The sequence below is a fragment of the Hipposideros armiger genome, unplaced genomic scaffold (assembly GCF_001890085.2).
Source record: "Hipposideros armiger isolate ML-2016 unplaced genomic scaffold, ASM189008v1 scaffold_28, whole genome shotgun sequence".
NCBI classification, from domain to species: domain Eukaryota; kingdom Metazoa; phylum Chordata; class Mammalia; order Chiroptera; family Hipposideridae; genus Hipposideros; species Hipposideros armiger.
Window position 1 is genome coordinate 5,585,270 of NW_017731378.1, and position 19,312 is coordinate 5,604,581.

Genomic DNA, 19,312 nt, shown 5'->3' on the forward strand with positions numbered 1-19,312 from the left:
CCTTAAAATGCCCAACTTCCTCTTGACTCAGAAATTACTCAACTGTCTTTCCCTAAACCCAGTGCTCCACCCAATTTAGTTAACTTTGTTGTTGCACAGCAACAGAACATGCCAACAGGAAACCGAAGAGGATATTTTAGATGGAGGATGTCGCTGCCCAATATTCAGCAAGGGCCAGGTTTGCCTCAAACGTCTTAATTCTGGACCAATATGATCTTATTTAGGGGTTGTTCTACTTCCTTGATTGCGCCTCAACAAATTTCATTGGCCTACATTTTCTCTCAGATTTCACTAAGAGTTGAAGCCAAGCCAAGGAATCTAAATTTTGAGGTAGAATACAGTAGAAAACCAGTGACTGGACCGCCGACTTTGTGGCAACAAAGGCTAGAAATGAGCTCACCTGCATCCATCCGCAGGGAATCTTGGAGAGATTGCTAACATGTTGGATTCTCAACAGGCCACTTAACTCAGCGCTGCTCTTTTGTGGCCGCTGCATTTGGGGAGTTTACAAGCTGTACATTTAACACAGAGCAGGCCCTGCGACTTTTGATCCCGTCAAGTGTGAGGAAATGCCTTTGCTGTGGTGAGCGAGAAGAGACAGACGGGAGCCAAGAGAATGGGAGGGGCATGCTCAGGCGTAGGGCACAACACACACAAAAACATGAAAGGTTTTGCACGGAAAGAGGAGGGACGGGAAGCCGCGAAGAGAAGCGCAGTCTCGTCGGACCCGTCAGCGCGGCACGCACCCTGCGCGACCAAGGCTCTAGACTGCGCGCGCGCGCAATCCCGCCGGGCTAAAACGCTGGGCGGAGCAGAGCTGCGAGCGTCAGTCAATCTGGCCAATCACTCGTCTCTGCCGCCTCCTTCCTGGCCCCGCCTCGCCCCGCCCCGCCCTCGCGCCCTTGCGGATGCTCGAGGTCGCGCGCGCTGCAGTTGCCGCTCGCGGGCGCTGCGTGAAGCGGAGCTGCGCGTGTCAGTTATTCCGGCCAATCACACGTCTTTTCCGCCTCCCGCGCGGCCCCACCCCTGGAACGGGAGCTTTCGCGGCCTCGGTTGCTAGGTTTTTCTACACTCTGGGGATGGCGGAGGGAGATAGTATACGGGGTGGCGAGTAGATGTTTGAGGGCTGGACTGCTTCCGGCATCGGCTGTGCAGTCGAACAGAGCTCCTTTCCGGTCGGGGTCAGGGCACCTCTCAGTCCCACTTCAGGCCTGGTGTCTCTCGAGGGCTAGTGCGGGTTTTCTGCAATGGTGGGAGGGAAAGAGGACTCTTCCCTCTGGTTTCTTTTACCTGTAAAGTTGATGCCTTTGAGAAACAAACTTAAGTCCACTCTCCTTTTCGGGGTCTATTCACTACTAAAAACGATGCAAACAGCCGTAAATTTATCTGTCCTTGTGTTCCTTATCCCTCAGGCTTGGAGCATCATTGGTTCTAGTCACACAGCTTTTAGGGTTTAGGGTAGTGTGACTGATCATGTTCCTTGAGTCGATGTCTCAGTTATATTTCCTTTCATTATGAAGCTGGCGTAACGAAATGAAAGAATTATTTACCCCAACCCCCATATGGCAGATTTAAGAATATTTTGATAAAAACAAACGGAGAGTCTTGTTTATATGAGACGCTAGTAATTGGTCATGAGAAAACACAGTCACGATGGACGGACACAACCTTGTTTAGGAGGGTAAATGGTAAATGACAACAAAAAGAGCAAAAGGGAATCACAACTAAGGGAAAGAGGAAGTTACTGGCTTACTTGCTGATGTTACCTACATTTAAAAGCTTCTTTGATAAAAATTGAGGGATGGATGTATGGAGGAGGTGTGGGTTAATTTGATTGCTATTTTGTGCTTATTTTTGTCTTTTTTTAGCGGTAAACCAAGGTTGCATTTTCAAGATGGAAAGCCCTTCAGACTCAGCTGTGATATTACCTAGCACTCCACAGGCCGGTGCCAATCCACCGTCTCCCCATAGAAGTAGTTCAAGAAAACAAGTATGAAAAATCTTAGTTTTTTTTCAGTGGAGCAATTCTATCTTTTATTATTATTATTATTATTATTATTATTATTATTATTATCATTATTATTAGTTTCAGGTGTACAGAATAATGCAATAATTATATTTTTCACCAATTTTGTCATTTCTAATTGTTGTGGCAATGGTGGTTTTAAATCTACTGAAGCGTGTATATTAACATGATGTGTAGCATTAATGAGTATGTATTAAATAATTTTAGATTTTCTAAGATAACGTATTTGACCTTTCCCCACCCCCAAATTTTCATCTTGAATCAATTATTTCCTTTAGTTTCAGATCAGGTTATTAAAAAATTAAAAATTGAAGAAGTTTGAATCTGCATTGTCATGAAGGTCTTCGGTGGCAGAATCTATCTAGGTCTTCTCCTTAATTTGTAACTGTTGAAGCACCTAGAGTAGTGCAAGGCATGTGCTAGTTGCTGAACAAATGTTTGTGATTACTGGGATAAGTGTCTCAACACTATTTTAGAAGAGTGCTGACTTTGCTAAAATAAAAAGAGAATAAAGCTAATGGAGCTTCCAGGAATTAAACATTTTGTGATGGTTACTTTAGATACATGGAGACAGAAAGCCATCTAGTGGTGTGTACCATAGAAATGTAAAGTCTATTTCTAGTAAATTTATTTACATCAACAATGTTTTTCTTGATGAACATTATTAATGTTTGTGCCTTTTTACAGCCTATGAGTGCAACACTTAGAGAAAGGTTAAGAAAAACTAGATCTTCATTTAATTCCTGTTACAGTGTGGTAAAACGTCTTAAAGTAGAGAATGAAGAAAACAATCAGAGCTTTTCAGAGAAACCAGCATCTTCCACAAAAGAAAGCTGTTTGGAATTTCAAGAAAATTTTAAACACATTGACAGTGAATTTAGAGAAAGTACGTATTTGAAAAATACCTTCAAGAATATCAGTGCATGTGAATCTACTGGGTCTTGCAGTGATCTCCAGAATGACTTTGTGAATCAGAATCTTCCCAAACAAGGATTAAACGAAGAAAAATCAAAATTGGTGAAGCAGATTCAAGAGAAAGAAGACCTTCTTCGGAGGCTAAAACTAGTCAAAATGTATAGATCAAAGGTGAGAATAATTTCAGAACAATTGCTTAATTATTTTAAAAAATTTTTAATTATTTTTTAAATTTATTTTTTACTTTTAGATAAATGATAGGAAAGTCATTTCAAAAAGAGAAAATTATTTAGCATAATAAGCAATAAGCTAAGTTTAATCATTTAATATGCAGTTGAAACTTTTCCAGCCTGTAGCAGTATTTGAAGTATCAAATGTTAGACACAAGTACAATGAGAACAGAAGTGACAGCTGACAGTGAGTGATTTATAAAAGCTAAAAACGGGCCACAGAGTACATAAAAAGTATTTTTACTAATAATCTTGTGCCTCCAAATTATTAAAGTTTTCAGGCATTTTGTTTGAGAAAACACAAGTATATATTCGAGTTTAGATTTCAACCCAGATAGGTTGAATTAAATAGAACTTGGGCACTTGGCAGACGATAACCTTTACTTACTAGGATCACTCATGTATATGTAATTGCTCCTTCTTCCCCAGCGATATGGAATAAATGATGGAATAATATATCTTATTTGCGCTCTTGAGTTTTTAAGATTGTCCTAGATAATAACTGCTTTCATTTTATGAGGCAGTGAATGTTGAAAAATATTTTTAATTTGAATATTCTCAATTTTAAAGTACAGTTGTAATAAGAAAAGTGAATTTTTTTTCTTACCTACCTTGTTCCTTCTCTATATATGTAGTTTTGCCCTATTTAATGATTGATTTTTCCCTGACAGCGAGGAAGGCCCAGAGCTTAGACCAAACAAAATAGCCATAGAACTCAATTTGAATGTCATTGTAACTGTTCTACTTAAAACCACCCTACTTCTTCCTGGATAGAAGTCCCCATTCATGACAAGTGTGTTACCCTTTAAACATACTCACTGACTGATTTAACAGCTTTCATTAAGTAAAAATAGGATGCCTGTCTAATTATATATTTATAATTTTTTTCTTTTCTGTTTCAGAATGACCTGTCACAGTTACAGTTGTTAATAAAGAAGTGGAGAAGCTGTAGCCAGCTGTTGCTTTATGAGTTACAGTCAGCCATGTCCGAGGAGAACAAAAAACTCAGCCTTACTCAGTTGATAGACCACTATGGATTAGATGATAAATTGCTACATTATAACAGAAGTGAAGAAGAATTTATAGGTGTTTAATTTATATTTTTTCCTCCAGAATATCTTTGAGAATGACAGCTTAAAAGATACTACATTTTAAAGTGAAGATATAAACCATTAGGGGTTACAGGAAGGTATCTTGATGAACATCAATTTAGGTTACTCAGTTATATAAATGTAAACTAAGTTCTAAAATGCAAACTTTTTATTTTGGATAAATTTGCCAAAGAAAATTTTACATTTAAAAACTGTGAAAAAAAATTTTAAATCCTGTTTTAAAAATAATTTGGGCATTTCTGGAAGTTGTAATACATTGTTTTGTTTATTGTGGTAAAAGGTTTTTAAATGTTAAAAAAAAGTCAATGGCGACTGGACTTGGAGCTGAGCTAGCTGTGCCCTCCACAACTAAGACTGAAGGACAACAACTTGGCTGTTCCCCTTCTCCAATTCCCCAACACTGTTCCCCTATCCCAATTCCCCAATAAAATGTTTAGAAAAAAAAATAGTCCAATCTGGTGAATGTCTAAACAAGCGGTTCTCAACCTTCCTAATGCTGCGACCCCTTAATACAGTTCCTCATGTTGTGGTGACCTCCAACCATAATATATTTTCGTTGCTACTCTATAACTGTAATTTTGCTACTGTTATGTAAATATCTTTTTGTTTTCCGATGGTCTTAGGCGACCCCTGTGAAAGGGTCATTCGACCCCCAAAGGGGTCACGACCCACAGGTTGAGAACCGCTGGTCTAAACCTAAACTGGGAAAAAAATTGCTTGCCTCTATCCTAAGTTTTTGAATCTGCTTCCATTTATTTAGCATATTATTTCCATCTGGATGGTCCTGCAGGTAATTAAACTCATGTCCAAAATTATATTCCTCCTGTCTCTTCAGATATGTTTCTTGTATACCTTATCTCATTTAGTGAAATGACTATCTCTTACAAAACCACATATCCTTCTCTCTCATTTCAAGGTAGCATGGCCTACCAGGTCTTTCACATTCATCTACTTTTCTAGCTTCATCTATGAAATAGATTAAACTAAGATTTTCATACTTCTTTTCTTGAACTACTTCTGTGGGGAGATGGTGGATTGGCACAGGCCTGTGGAGCGCTAGGTAAGATTATAGCTGAGTCTGAAGGGCTTTCCATCTATTGGGTTGTCGGAAAAGTCATGACGCATTTTTGCAACGAAAAACAGAAAAAATACGTCATGACTTCCGACAACCCAATAGCAGGTTCAGTTACTCCTCAGCCAGAAACCCACCTTCATAGGGTTTTGTTTCTGGCTGCCGTGTTGTACGTTACCTGTCGTCCTGGCCATATACAGAAATATGACCCACGCTAGCCCAGTCTCTGAGAATTTGGACTTCTGCTCAGGAAAAGAAAGCTCATCTCTTTTTGTGGCTGAGCTGTTTTATGTACTTGTAACCTTGGAGGCAGAAAAACTTGTGTACTTCCAGCCTTGTGGGATTTCTGGGTGTCTGTTTTTGGGTCCTTTTAAGGGCTAAATCAGCTTTAGTTAAAAAAAAAAACCAACCTCCATACTAGTAGAACTCCTCCTCCAAGCGCACCCCACTTTTAGCCCAGTCTCTCCCATATTCTAACAAACTTAATATTTGGCATAGCAGGAGACCCAAGGACTCAGCTCTTGCATCCAGTCTAATTGTTAGTGCCCTTACCAGTAAACGCTTACCCTGCTCCTATCTCCTCTGCCTTCTAGACACTGCCACTGCCATTGGCTTCTGTGAACCCAAGAGGACTGGTCCAGGCCTCACATGGTCCTCCCCTGACCCTGGGGTTCCTAGATGGGCACCCCTGGGGAGCCGTTCTGTTTTGTGCCTACCAGCCTCTGTCACTGCTTGCTGCCCAGCCAGAGAGCCTAAATGTGGCACAGGAAGGGGTTTCCCTGCTGATGGTGCTGGCATTTGTCTACAGCTGACCACTGCTGACTAGCACATCCCCTGGAGTCACCATGACATGTTCACTTGGAGAAACTACAGCATCAGTGGGAGTCTGGTTCTGGGAGAGTTCAGAAGATCAGATGGGGTCATAGTAGTGGGCATTTCCAAGGCATTGGCTGGATGCTGAGGGCTCCAACAGTACAGCGGGCACTCCAGCAATAGGAGGTGGGTCGTGGATCAGGCTTATGGAAGAGTTTGGGGCCTAGGGATACCTGTGAGGTGGTCCTTTTTTTTTTCCCCCATTTCTGTTCAATTTCACCTCCATTTAATGGGATACATTTACAGGCATACCTGAGAGGTATTGTGGGCTCTGTTCCAGACCACATGAACTTTTTGGTTTCCCAGTATAATTTGGCTAATTTTGGCACAAGAGGCTTGGTTTTCAGCTTGTCTCAGTTTTCGACATGCCTTCCTCATTAAGCTTAATCATTTCTAGCTTTTGATTTAAAGTGAGAGATGTGTGACTTCATTTGAACACTTAGAGGCCATTGTAGGGTTATTAATTTGCCCAATTCAAATGTTTGTCTCAGGGAACAGGGATGCCCAAGGAAAGGAGCAACCAGTCGGTGAGCAGTCAGAACACACACATTTATCCTTTAAGTTCACTGTCTTATATGGGCATGGTTTGTGGTGCCCCAAAATTACAATAGTAACATCAAAGATCACAGATCACCATAACATATATAATAATAATGAAAAAGTTTGAAGTATTGTGAGAATTACTAAAATGTGACACACAGACATGAAGTAAGCAAATGCTGTTGGAAACATGGTGCCAATAGACTTGCTCAAAGCAGTGTTGCTACAAACAAATTTGTAAAACAACACAATATCTGAATCACAATAAAGCAAAATGCAATAAAATGAGATAAGCTTGTATTGAAAACCACTGAATAACATTTTTATAAAAATGTATAAGTTATCACCTTAGCACTTGGTTTGTATCAGTTTAAAAAATGTTAACTCATTTGAATATTACAATTACCAACACCCCAATTTTCAAGATAAAAAAGTTTAAGATTAAGTAGTTATTTAAAAACTAAGTTGTTATTTAAAACTGAAGTGGCAGAGCCAGGATTTTAAAACCAGGATTTAAGTGCTATGCTTAAGGCCATGCTATGTTTGACCCAATTAATTATATTTCTTAATAATATAGATAATATTTTAAAGGGCTATAAAAATATAATTGCTATTTCAGCAGAAGCTGAGAGGAATCAGTACCATGGACAGTATCAAGAGTAGGTTGGGATGCATGACCCATGTGCCCTTCCAAAGCCAACCCCCCAAACCAGAAGTTACCTCCTGTTGAAAAGTACTGCTATTAGAATACAGCCTGAGGGCAAGGGGTTCCTGCTAACCTCCACTCTATCCATGTCTCAAAGCTGTGGCATTCAAGCAAGGAGCATTGCCAGAGTCGCCCAGGGTGGCCACTAAGAAATAGAAATCACACAGGCTGTTCAGTTTGCTAAGACCTGAAAATCTACAGAGCATTATCTAGTGAAATTTATGGCATTCACTATTAGCAAACGGAGCCTCCAGGCAGCTCATTTAGGTGACATGGAATTTGTATCACCAGAAAGAAAAAAAATCCTAGTATATCCATGGTTGACTCAAACCAACAGGACAGAGAACTTCTGACTATTCCATCTTAAATACAGAGTATTTGTACTTTTCATACACTTCTCCACCCTTGTGTCCATCCTCTCACCCTACACAGTCCCTCTGTCAGAGATAATTTTGAAGGACCATAGATGTAGGGTTACCAATGGGCACTCCCCCATTGAATCAGCCAAACTGACTACGTTAGGAGTCATTCTAGTACTAAGGAGGGGAGTCATCAAAAATGTTGGTCCTATAATTTTTCTTACCATTCCCATCCAGCATTGATTGGTGCATGGGTGAGCAATTGTGGTACTATCCTGGTAATTTCTAAATAAAAGATTTAAAATCTAAAGATTTTTTTCTAAGTAGTTTTTTTTTAAAAGATTTTATTATTGGGGAATTGGGGGAGGGGAACAGACAAGTTGCTGTCCTTTTGTTCTTCAGTCTAGATGTGGAGGACGTCGCTTCACCGGCCCATGTTGGTATTATCATTGTGTTCTTCCTGGGTGACACAATCACCGGCCATTGGACGGCCGCTCACAGCGGCTCATGGCAGCTCACGTGGCCTGCTGCCGGCCAGCCCCACTGTTGCTGGGTGGAGCTGTTGTCCATCATTTTAGCTGTAGAGGGCGCAACGTCACTGGCCCTCATATGTGGGATACGAATTGGGGCCCTGCTGCTCAGAGCTGGCATCCCAAGCCAACTCCTAACCAACGTGCCACTCGGCCGGCCCTAAGTAGAAGTTTTTATAATAGCTCTCTTGCTTTACCTACACCAGTGTACACTGGACATGGTGTTACCGATTAAACTTAACAGTTAATTAACAAATTGCAAAACAATGAGACATTGACATAACTTGGAGATTGTGGTCAATGATCCCAGTGGTATCATCTTGGAATGCAGCAGTCCATAGGCTATGGAAGGGCAAAGCAGTTTTCTGACCAGTGAATCTTATCATTTAATTATCATCTACATGAATACAGCAATAAACTTTTCAAAGAAATCAGAAAACGCTTTTTTTTCTGTTCGCTAAACCCTATTGAGTAGGGCACAAAATTGAGTTCCGTAACAATGAATATGAAATGTTGAAGATTATGTTATGTTTATGTAGAAAAAAATATACTGTAATTTACAAATGATTTAGGACTTGGTAAAAGTAAACAGTTCACCTTGTTCCGATAATTTTATAAAATTAGAAATGCCAGTAGTGACTTAGAATAATTTCGTTTTGTCTTTAAGACTTTCTACGCTATTACTATGAAAACACTTTTTGATCAAATTAAGACTAAATAAATAAAATAGATTTTGAATACTTTCTGAGTTAAAATCTTGTTCATTCTTGAAAACAATTCATGATAGTTTATACATTTATTCAGGCAGGACGAACATTTTTATAATGATTAAAGCTAAAATTAAATAATTTATATTAAAAATATGCAACTGAGAAGAGGCTCTACTTAAGTTTCCTGATATGAAAGAATAAAAAAATCATTTTAATCAAATGAAATTATTTTTTAAATGATTGACTTGGCCTTGTGTTTCCCACCAGTGCTTTTACATTGGAACAAGAGCAGGAAATGTTTTCATTCTTAGTCTTTCAACTTCGGCTTGCAGTATTAAAATCTGTTCAGCTTGTTCTTTTGAAATATTTGTTAACTTTTGCTGTTGTATAATGTTTTCATATCGTTCTTTGGCAATCTTTTCACAAGTCAATTTAGACCCTATCCCAAAAATGAAGAAGAAGGGAATTAGTTGGATTATTATCTATACTTTTAAATATAGAAATAGCACTGAGTCAATTAAACATGTGGAAGAAACGCTGGTAACTTTATAACAACTATATAGATTTCAGGAATACTGATTACTTTTAAAGAAACCTACAGTTAAGTAAGGAAAAAAGATGCTTACCTAATGCATTACAGATGTCTTTTCTCTCTGAGACAGCCACCAACTCTTCTCGTAAATTGCAGCTTAGAGTATAATTTGCTACATCTTTTTGATTGCTGAACTTTCCCAGTTTTTTTAGTAGTTTTTTGCAGTTTTCCACATTCTTTTTGTGGGTCTGTAGTGTTTGTTCCCATGATACCACACAAAAATAATTTGAAAAAAAAGATATTTTATAAAGACATTATTAAATTTTAAATTCATTATCATTAAGATGTCTTATCGCCATATCCCTAGTGCCTAGCATAGTACCTGCACATAGTAGGTACACCTAAATTATTTGTTGAAAGATAGAATGGTATGTTAAACCCACATTTCAGAAAAAAATCTTATATATTCTTAAAAATGAGAGAAGGTAAAAAAAACACATATCTTTGTGATTACTTTGTTTTAATTTTATATATACGACACAATCAAAACTGAGCATTTGTTAAGCAGTTATTTAAAAAACGAAGCCTTTACAATGCCAAGGAAAGACTAGCAACACTTCTATTACACAAATCATAACCTAACATTTAATAGGAAATTCATGTATACTCAGATATCTCCTAAGGGGTTAATTCTAACATTAAAAGAAGTGTTTCAGTCTACCAGACTTGTTATGGTTGTAAAGACACTATTCAGTGACCTCAAATTACATCCTGAATATCAGTAAAGGACCAAGATTTTGTTAGGCCCTGTTTGAATTCATGATTTGGAACACTATTACTTTGTTCAAATGAATCACAACTGTTGGGATTATAATGATCTATATCTTTGAGACTTACCTTATCTAAAACAGCAATGGTTTGCTCCATTATTCCAATCTGAACGTTAATCAGAGTCTCATAGTTTGGTTCACTTAGGTACTTTGAGAGAAAAAAAAAAAAACCCCACCATATATGTAAGGATAGTTTTCTCCATTTCTTTCAATAGATCACTTTATAAAAATTATCTTAGTTATGAAAGTTACTGTTTTCATAAAAATTACCCATCTAAGTTAAGATTGATTTGACTTCTTGAACCATAATATTTACATGTATTTAGCCACTGAAATCCTCACCTAATGCTAATAATTACAAATGCCTAGAGTTTATTTTCTCATTGATTCATTAATTTATTGATTCAATTCACCAAATAATTTTTGTCTCCTTTGAGTCCCATATTAGCAGTGACCCAGTTAAAGACACTGAAGGAAGCATATAAAGACAGATAACATGACTTACCTTCAAGAAAAAGAGAACATGTAGAATTGATTAGTTACCAGAAAATATGTAAAAAGACATGCAAATTCAAAGGTGGTTTGAGATGAAATGTGGTTTCTCTGGACTTGGGAAATCAAAAGGCTTTATGGAGGAGGTGGCATTTAAGCTAGACCTTAAAAAATGGATTTGGGATGTGAAAAAAAAATGAGGAAAGATATTCCAGGTAGAAGGACTAGGCACAGACATAGAATCGAGAAAACAGTAATCAGCTTGGAAAAGTGATGTAGGAGAGGAACAATGGGAATTGAAAAGTTAGGCTGAAGAACACTGAGCACCCTAAGGATTTCATAATTCATTTGCCAGGTAAGAAGTGGCAGTGTAAAATGTTTGAGCAGAGTAGTAATGTTATTAGAGCTGAACAGGAATATTACTCTGACAGTAGTGTATAGTATAGATTAGATAAGAGAAAGACCCAATTGGGGTCAAGCGACTAGTTAGGCGATTATTACAAAATAGTCTAAATTGTTGAAAAAGAAGTCTTGAGCCAGGGTAGAGGCAGTGGGAATACAGAATGAGGGAATAAAATAGATAAACTAGGCAAGGCTTGGAAGGCTAGGTAAAGAAGGGACTCAAAGATGACTACAACTTTAAGCCTGAGTGAGTGGCTGAAAAGAACAGGAATAAGCAAGACAGCTGCTTGGAGGTGGGAAATATAGAAATAAAGCTTGAGGGAGGTCAGGGCCAAAGAAGTTGGGTTGGAATTGGAATTCAATTGGAATCCAGAGAGCTTAGATTCGTCCTTTAGAAGTGATCATTGAAGTTAGAAAAATAGAGATCATCAGAGGAGAGGGCATGGAAAGAAGCACAAACAGAGCAAAGGGCAGAATCTTAAAGAATATTTAAGAGTTGGAAGCCAAAGAGAAATCAATAAAAGAGGCAGAATGGTCTTACATGTTGGAAGAAAATCAGGAGAAAACACAGATGATAACAGCCAAAGGAATGGTCAATTAAGATGGTCAAATGCTATATAGAGTTGAGGGATGGTGATAACTGGGAAAGGGACCACTGGATTTGGCAATCAGGAAATCCTCAGTGAACTGCAGGATAGAACTGTTCAACTGAATGGGTTATGAAGAACCAAAGGCAGCAAATGTAAGTTACTGGAAGAAAAAGACAGAATTCATAGGCACACTATGAAATACTACTGGCTGAGAAAATGCTCGATATCACAGAGGCATCTTATTAAATACTGGTTGAATGAATAAATGCATTAATGAATGAAATTAAAGTTTTATATTGGAGCAGGGAGAACTTACCTTTTGACGTTCCCTTGAAAAAAACAGCATCTGAATATCCCAAGCCTTCTGATTGAGATCTTCCATTTCCATCTCCATTTTCTTATGTTCCCACTCAGTCTGAAATATTCCTTTGTGGATATCTTTACTTTCCATCATGCTAGTAACTTTCTTTTGTCCTTGAGTCTTTTATAAAAAAAAATAGGTACAGTCTGATATTCATATAATACAATTCTGCATAAAGAATATAGAATATTTGAAGCTGGATGTTATTATTAGAAAACACTTGGATCACAGAGATAATTTTATCTTCTTTTAAAAATGTAGCAAACATGAAAAAAATTACTTCTTTTCTGATCACTATAAAGCATTATAGTTACTAAACAGAAGGAACTGTAAGATACATTTGCATGGCATAGTCAATTTATTTTATATGTCAATGATTAGGCAGGAACTCCTTTTGCCATCACCAATCTTCCATTTTGTATGCATTTGTACCCATACTCTCTGTTCTGCTTCCTGACACTATGGATAAACTGCTGAAAACCAAAGATAAAGAAAAAATCTCAAAGGCAGACACATTACATTAAGGGGAACAAAGATAAAAAGGAAAATGTAGTAGGCATCTTGTCAGAAATCCTGTAAGCCAGAAGAAAATGAACCCTTTGTTTTGGAAATGGGAGAATAATGAAAAATATTTGGTATAACAGGTGATAAGTTGTTTTATTTTTCTCCTTAAAAAACGATAATTACCCGAATCACAGAATTCAGGTCTTCAATTATATTCTTGTTGATGAGAATTGCATCCGAATACTCCAGCAATAATTGGAAATTCTCCAGTTCTACTTGTCCTTGTTTAAGGAGAATTTGGATTGTCAAATTCAACTGGAATTTCACTTTCTCTTCCTGTAATCTAGATTGAAAAAGACTTCAAAGTAAGTAGTTGTACTATATCTCAAGTTTCACCTATTACCTGAGAATATAAATCCAAACTTAATTTTCCTTTAGCTGAAGGAAAATATGCTGGAGATTAATGTGGAAAATATTTTCCCAATGATGAACTTTCCTAGACGTCCTCTTCTTATTGATATGAATTGCACATATTAGGATGCTCAAAGAAGGGTAGAGACAAAAACATATTCATAAAGTTTTACTTTAAGGGCTGGCCAAGTGGCTCAGTTGGTTAAGAGCTCGCTCAAGAGTTTGAGCTCTGAGCAATAGCGGTTCGAGTCCTGGCCCGAGCTGAGCAGCCGCTGAGCTGCCAACAGGTGGCAGGATGGCTCAGCTAAAAAAAAAAAAAAAAGTTCAACATAAAGTTTTACTTTATGTGTAAAAAAAAAGATTAATGTAATTGTGATCATTAAGTGGAATAAAACAGTGATGCTGCCAAATAACAAATCTATTCAAGTTCTGACTACATATTGACTCCTGATATTATATTAACAATGTTTAGTCTATATGGTACTTATCAAATCTATTTTTGGGTAATTCATAGTTCTCCTTACAGCCTAGATCTGAAAATGATGTATAATGTTGAATTGGGGAACATCAGAGAAGTATTTAACAATGTGGCTGTAAATATGGCCAAAAGTGAAGCAAGCATTTAAAACAATATCCCAATCACTCAGCAAAACACAACAAACTCCCCTAAAGAAAAAAAATTAGCTGGTTAGGAGTCTGCATTGAAATTTCTTGGATATCTGCTTCATTTTCCACACTGTTGCTCTTGTGGTTTGAGGCCAAAAGTACTTACTAGCAGGAACAAATTCTTTGTATTTTTATGTGGAAGGAGCAGATTAAAAAATAAGATTTTTTCCAATCTTGCCTATTTTTAATAAGAGCAATGGAACATGTATGTAAGTTCCATTCTGATATAAGGTGTAATGTAACAAAATGCACTTTTTCAAATAGAAGTCATAAAGCCCAAAAAGATAGATCAGCCTCTGCCAGCTGTAAGCCAGTGAGTAGGCATTCTTCCCCTGTGATAATGCAACCTAACTTAGCCCTAGCTTAGACTTTGAATAAATGAATGTGAATGAAAGGTTCAAATTACAGAATGAGTTCTTGGAACACTTTTTCAATTTCCTCTTGCACCTTCTCATCCTCCTCAACTCTCCTCCGGAGGAAAGTCACCATTTCTACTAAGCCAGCTGCTTTCTGCTTTACCTGAAAAAACAAAAAACAAAAAACAAAACCAAACCACAGACATCTCCGAATGTATGGAGCTTTAGAAATAAAAGTAAACTAATTTTAAAGAACTTTAGAAAACATACATCTTTTAATGTTGTTACAAAAGTTTAACAATCCCATCTTTCTAAGAGATTAAAAAAATTTCTGTCTATGCCATTATGTGATATAAGATGTATGAAACTTACATGGTACATTCCATGAATAATTTGGAAAGTGTCAAATTTGCTTCTTGATGAAAATCAAATATGCACGCAACTAGAATTTTTTTATAACTCATTTTAAAATGTGTTCTCATAATCTTAGATAAAATTATAAAATCATAGATGCTTTAGCAAAAACATGCCAGTCCAATGCATGTGGCACTGAATTTAGGGAATTTGGGGGAGGGGAGGCAGGGTGTGGTCAAAAAGTAATACGAGGAAGGATTCTTCCCCCAAGTAAGCACACTCTCAACATGTGACCCTTTGCTATATTAAAAAAAAAAATTCTAGCAAAACTATAAAGTTGGTTCTGGTGAAATATAATTCTAATCTATACAGAAAAGAGATGAGGACTATTGAAGACCAGGGCAGAGAGGTGAGAGAAAGTTCTGTCTACAGCAGTGCTAGCCAAGAGAAATATAGTGTGAGCCATTAATGCAAGTCACATATGTAATTTAAAATTTTATAGTAGCTATATTATAAAAATGAAATTAAACAGGTAAAATTAATTTTGCTAATATATTTTATTTAACATACTATATCCAAAACATTATCATTTCAACTTGTAATGCATACAAAAATATTGAGATATTTTCCATTATTTTTTTCATACTGAGTTTTCTAAATCTGTGTGTATTTTCCACTGATAGCCTATCCCAATTAGGGCTAGCCATATTTATTTCAAGTAAACAATAACCATATGAACAGTGTGGGCCTACACAAGTATAGGCCTATACATGGCCCTCAAGAGCACTAAGATTAATGTTTTATTTCATCATCATTATTATTAACATGACTACTACCCTAGTAGGAAAATCTAAATAATTAGCTTTTCTGGAAATATTGATCACCATAAACTATACACTTTATACTAGTACACTAAAAACTACGTATTTTATATTTGTACACTAAATGAAATGAAATAAAATGTTACATACTTTCTGTTCATTTTCCACTTTCACTCGTCTGGTCATGCAGAAATGTTCCCAGACTGAGGGGTCCAAGCCTTCTGGCATGTTATTAATATTGTCCATATCATCCATGGTTTTCATTAACTGGGCAAAGGCATCTTTATTCAATTTCCCAGATCCTGGTCGCTCTCCAAAAGGCACAATACTGGCCGTATCTGAGTGTACTTTTGGTTTGGGAATCCTGGTATTATCAATAAAAGCCCATAAATCTTTCATATTCTCACACAGACAAAAAAAAAATCAATGTTGTAATATGACCCTTAGCATACGTATGACATTGCATGACACTTTCCTTTGGCATTTGAGGACAGGTGGGTGGATTATTCCAAAGAGGAAAGCACCAACTCTGACCTCCTTCCATACTCTCTGGATCCCCAGACATGACGTTGGCTGGACTATAGATATCCCTAACTGTTGTCAGCATTGGCAAATTTACCTGCAGTAGAAAACATCTCCTTCTTGAAGGAGAGAGTTTCCCAGACAAAGAAAACCTAAAAAAACTCATCACCATTAAACCAGCTTTACAAGTGTTAAAGGGTCTTCTTTAAGCAGAAAAGGAAAGACCATACCAGAAATAAGAAAATATGAGAAAGGAAAAATGCTCCCGTTTGTGTATTTTAAGCTGGCAAGTAAATGCTCAGGAGAAGGGTACATGTTCCCTTGTCTGTCCCATGCATCCTCTGCTGATACTGTTTTGCAGGTGAGTAGCCTGGACTATGTTCAGATATATACAAAACTGGAGAAGTGCCTCTTTTTATCAACCTTAATAGATTAGTTTTTGTTTCCTTGGGCTGTGGCTGGGAAGGGAAGAAGGGTACACAGATTTGTGCCAGGCATTCACTATAAAATGCTTTACAATACACTGTGAAGTTACTATCATTATCCTCTTTCTCTAGATGAGGAAAGTGAGACTCTGAGAGAAGCTATTGGCCCAAGGCCACAGGTCTGATGGTGAAGTTAAGATTTAAAGCTAATTCTGTTGGACAATATAACTTATGCTTTTTTCATTGCTGCCTCCCAATATATGAGAGGTCTTGCTTCTTTCCTCACAGGCTTATTATATCTCAATACTTTAAAAAATAGGGAAATCAAGAGATGAGACATGTCCTAACTTGAGTTCTTTGGGTCGCATGTAACCTGTCAAAGGTGAAGAGGATGAGTTTGTATCTCAGACACAAATGAGCCTATACCTTTGTGACAAATTCTATGATGTCTAGATTATGTTTGATTAAAAATTATGGAAATCTGAACTTATAAAATTTTGGAAATCTGCAGAAATAAAATTCTAATGCTACTCTTAGTATAAAAATCAGATATTTTGGAACTCTTTGGAAAATAGTTATTTTTAATCATTTACACTGGCATTTTTTGAAATTTGTCTTGAACACAATCACATGAGATGCTCTGTGGAAAGAAGATTTGTGGTTAAATAAGTTTGGAAAACACTGCTATTTCTTTTTCTTGGAGGTCCAAAAGCCAAAAACAAGGTCTGAGAAGTTGTTCAGTAAAACTCCTTCACTTTTTTTTTTGCTTAACTTTTTTTTTCAACCCAGTGTTTCCCCAAAATTACTTTGTCCTGGAAGACTTTTACATGTAATTCCAATTCATACTGCAAGGGACTTATATTTGCTGGAATACATCTTAGGAAAAACCATTTATAAATCTATATACCATCCATGACTTAAGAGGAACTACTTTCTTGTATAAAATAGAACCTATAATTGTACTATGCTTACCTACTTAACTATTTTTAAATAATGAAAAGAAATAATTATTCTTCATTCACTATCTATATATTCTTAAAATATAAGAATAATCTAAAAAAACTGAGTTATGATCAAGACACTTGACAATTTCCATGTGAAAGATGTTAGGTTGAATATTTTCTTCTAATTGAGACAAAAAGCTGAAATCCACTAACATTCTTGTTCATTTACAAACTTTTTCTCAGAAATATGATATCAAAGGAGAAACAAACCTTGGTCGGCGTCTAAAAAGTTTGTAGAGCATATCCACCTGATGACTAGGAATTTCAGAAAATTCCTTTTTAAAGCTGCGATCCAGAACCTGAGGACAAACAGATTATTGCCAGGATTGCAATCTTTTCAGAAACATTCTATTTGTTAACAATACCCTTTAAAATATAGGGTTGTATCACTTTGATTTTAAAAATTCATGAAAACTTGTTTTATAAAGTAGACTTCCTGCTAGACTGGGTGACCACTGTGCAAGGCTTTCTTAGAGATTTATTTTGAATAAGAAGAATAATCAGTGAGTTAAAAATATTATTTCATATAAGAGGTCTTAGAAATTACAAAATAATATTTACCCGTAAAACATGCAAGGTACTCTATTCTAATTCTACTCTATTCTATTCTACTCTACTCTAGTCTAGTCTATCCTACTTTTCTATTCCATTCCATTCGATTCCATTTGACTCGATTCGATTCCATTCCATTCCATTCTTTATGCTTTTCTACTCTATTCTTTTTCCTTATAAAACTGCTAGTCATAGTCTGCTAAATTAATATCATAACCAACTAATGGGGCCTGCAGCTTGAAGTTTGAAAAGCCCCAAAATCTAGATGATATCTCTCATTTTTGTGCAAGAGAAAGCTTAAACCAGAGAAGTTTACAAAAATTTATTTTACACAGGGGTTTTCAAAAATATACAATTAGCATAGGATGACATTCACTCATAACTAAGCCATAACTAAGAGTTACTGTAGGAGAAAAATCTATGAGGAAATTAAATGATATTTCTTTTAATTTTCCCCCAAATCCAGGCAGCAGCAACTCTACTGCATTGGTGAGTAGATAAGACAATGGCTCTCACTTTGTCTTCTGCCAGTAAGTTGTCATAGTGTTCCTTGTACACGTCGAGGTCTTCTCTAGCTTTTTGGATGGCCGTGGACGTCTGGTTCTATAATAACATTAGGAATAGCCAGTTGGAACTGAAGATTCTCAGTATAAACAAAAACAATGGGGATAACAAAAAGAATAAAGAATTTCCCAGTACAGGATAAATGTGTCAGTGAAGTATCCATTGCAGATAACATTTACAGAAGAAAGTAAACCAACTGGAGACTTTGAAAGAACAAACATCCAATCACCTGTTTCTGAGTATAGCCAGCAGTATATAAGCGACTACAGAGCACAGCGCATTCTTGGCAGGGCAGTATGGATGATAAAACACGCACAGGCTTGGGAGTTGCCTGGGCCTGGATTCTGAGAGACTAATGATATAAATAGACAATAGCCAGGCCATATATAAAAATAGAACTCTGACCCACAACCTCTGCAGCGATCAGCCCCAAACTGTCAAGACTTGGACAATAACTTTCAGCTTTCTTAATTTTTGCCACCATTTTCAACTTAGGACCAACCAGAAAAAGCCAGATATGCTCTCTAAACCAATCACACAGGTTCCTGGTTTCTAATTAACTTGCCCTCATGCCAATAACTTCCAATCAGGGTGCACCTGACGCCCTCTCTTTTCATTTTAAAGTGTTCCCATTCCTCTTCCTGCCTTTGAGTATCTGCCAAACATAAATGATGGTGGCTGATTCCATTACTATATACCAAGGTCTGAATAAAGAGTCCGTATTCTTATTCAGACAGTCTTTGTTTATTTCCACATCTCCAGTTCCTGCTACATTACATACTAGCGGGTGACTAAAGCAGTTACCAGTTTTTGCAGATGCTGTTTTACAGACTCCTAGCAAAAAAGTATGTAC

At 36.9% G+C, this 19,312-nt stretch overlaps 2 protein-coding genes across 6 annotated transcripts in view; one reads left to right on the top strand and one right to left on the bottom strand.

The window, feature by feature from the left end:
• Positions 1 to 907: 907 nt before the first annotated feature.
• On the top strand, positions 908 to 4,298 carry SFR1 (SWI5 dependent homologous recombination repair protein 1). 5 transcript variants are annotated; one of them, XM_019636296.1, is made up of 4 exons: positions 908 to 1,052; positions 1,869 to 1,990; positions 2,714 to 3,112; positions 4,074 to 4,298. In XM_019636296.1, exons 2-4 carry the CDS (start codon positions 1,895 to 1,897, stop codon positions 4,263 to 4,265), a joined length of 687 nt encoding a protein of 228 aa, XP_019491841.1. In that variant the 5' UTR covers positions 908 to 1,052; positions 1,869 to 1,894; the 3' UTR covers positions 4,266 to 4,298. The 5 variants fall into 5 exon arrangements, with proteins under 5 accessions (XP_019491841.1, XP_019491842.1, XP_019491837.1 ...); XM_019636297.1 differs by having other exon boundaries at positions 960 to 1,060; XM_019636292.1 differs by lacking the exon at positions 908 to 1,052 and adding an exon at positions 1,067 to 1,688.
• A 4,018-nt stretch (positions 4,299 to 8,316) lies between these two features.
• Positions 8,317 to 19,312, bottom strand: part of CFAP43 (cilia and flagella associated protein 43) — an 88,690-nt gene continuing 77,694 nt past the window's right edge. The window contains exons 20-28 of the mRNA XM_019636287.1: positions 18,412 to 18,498; positions 17,554 to 17,642; positions 15,543 to 15,756; positions 14,268 to 14,380; positions 12,968 to 13,127; positions 12,236 to 12,400; positions 10,503 to 10,583; positions 9,700 to 9,853; positions 8,317 to 9,512 (exon numbers count right to left, since the gene is read on the bottom strand). Of these exons, the coding sequence (XP_019491832.1) occupies positions 9,346 to 9,512; positions 9,700 to 9,853; positions 10,503 to 10,583; positions 12,236 to 12,400; positions 12,968 to 13,127; positions 14,268 to 14,380; positions 15,543 to 15,756; positions 17,554 to 17,642; positions 18,412 to 18,498 (1,230 nt within the window). The 3' untranslated portion in view covers positions 8,317 to 9,345. The remainder of the gene's footprint in view (positions 9,513 to 9,699; positions 9,854 to 10,502; positions 10,584 to 12,235; positions 12,401 to 12,967; positions 13,128 to 14,267; positions 14,381 to 15,542; positions 15,757 to 17,553; positions 17,643 to 18,411; positions 18,499 to 19,312) is intronic.

What these genes read in the sequence shown, in the direction of transcription:
- SFR1 (XM_019636296.1), top strand. Translation starts at nt 1,895, where the DNA reads ATGGAAAGCCCTTCAGACTCAGCTGTGATATTACCTAGCACTCCACAG. An exon ending in GAAGTAGTTCAAGAAAACAA is followed by an intron (nt 1,991 to 2,713) that starts GTATGAAAAATC and finishes GCCTTTTTACAG; the next exon opens with CCTATGAGTGCAACACTTAG. An exon ending in TCAAAATGTATAGATCAAAG is followed by an intron (nt 3,113 to 4,073) that starts GTGAGAATAATT and finishes TTTCTGTTTCAG; the next exon opens with AATGACCTGTCACAGTTACA.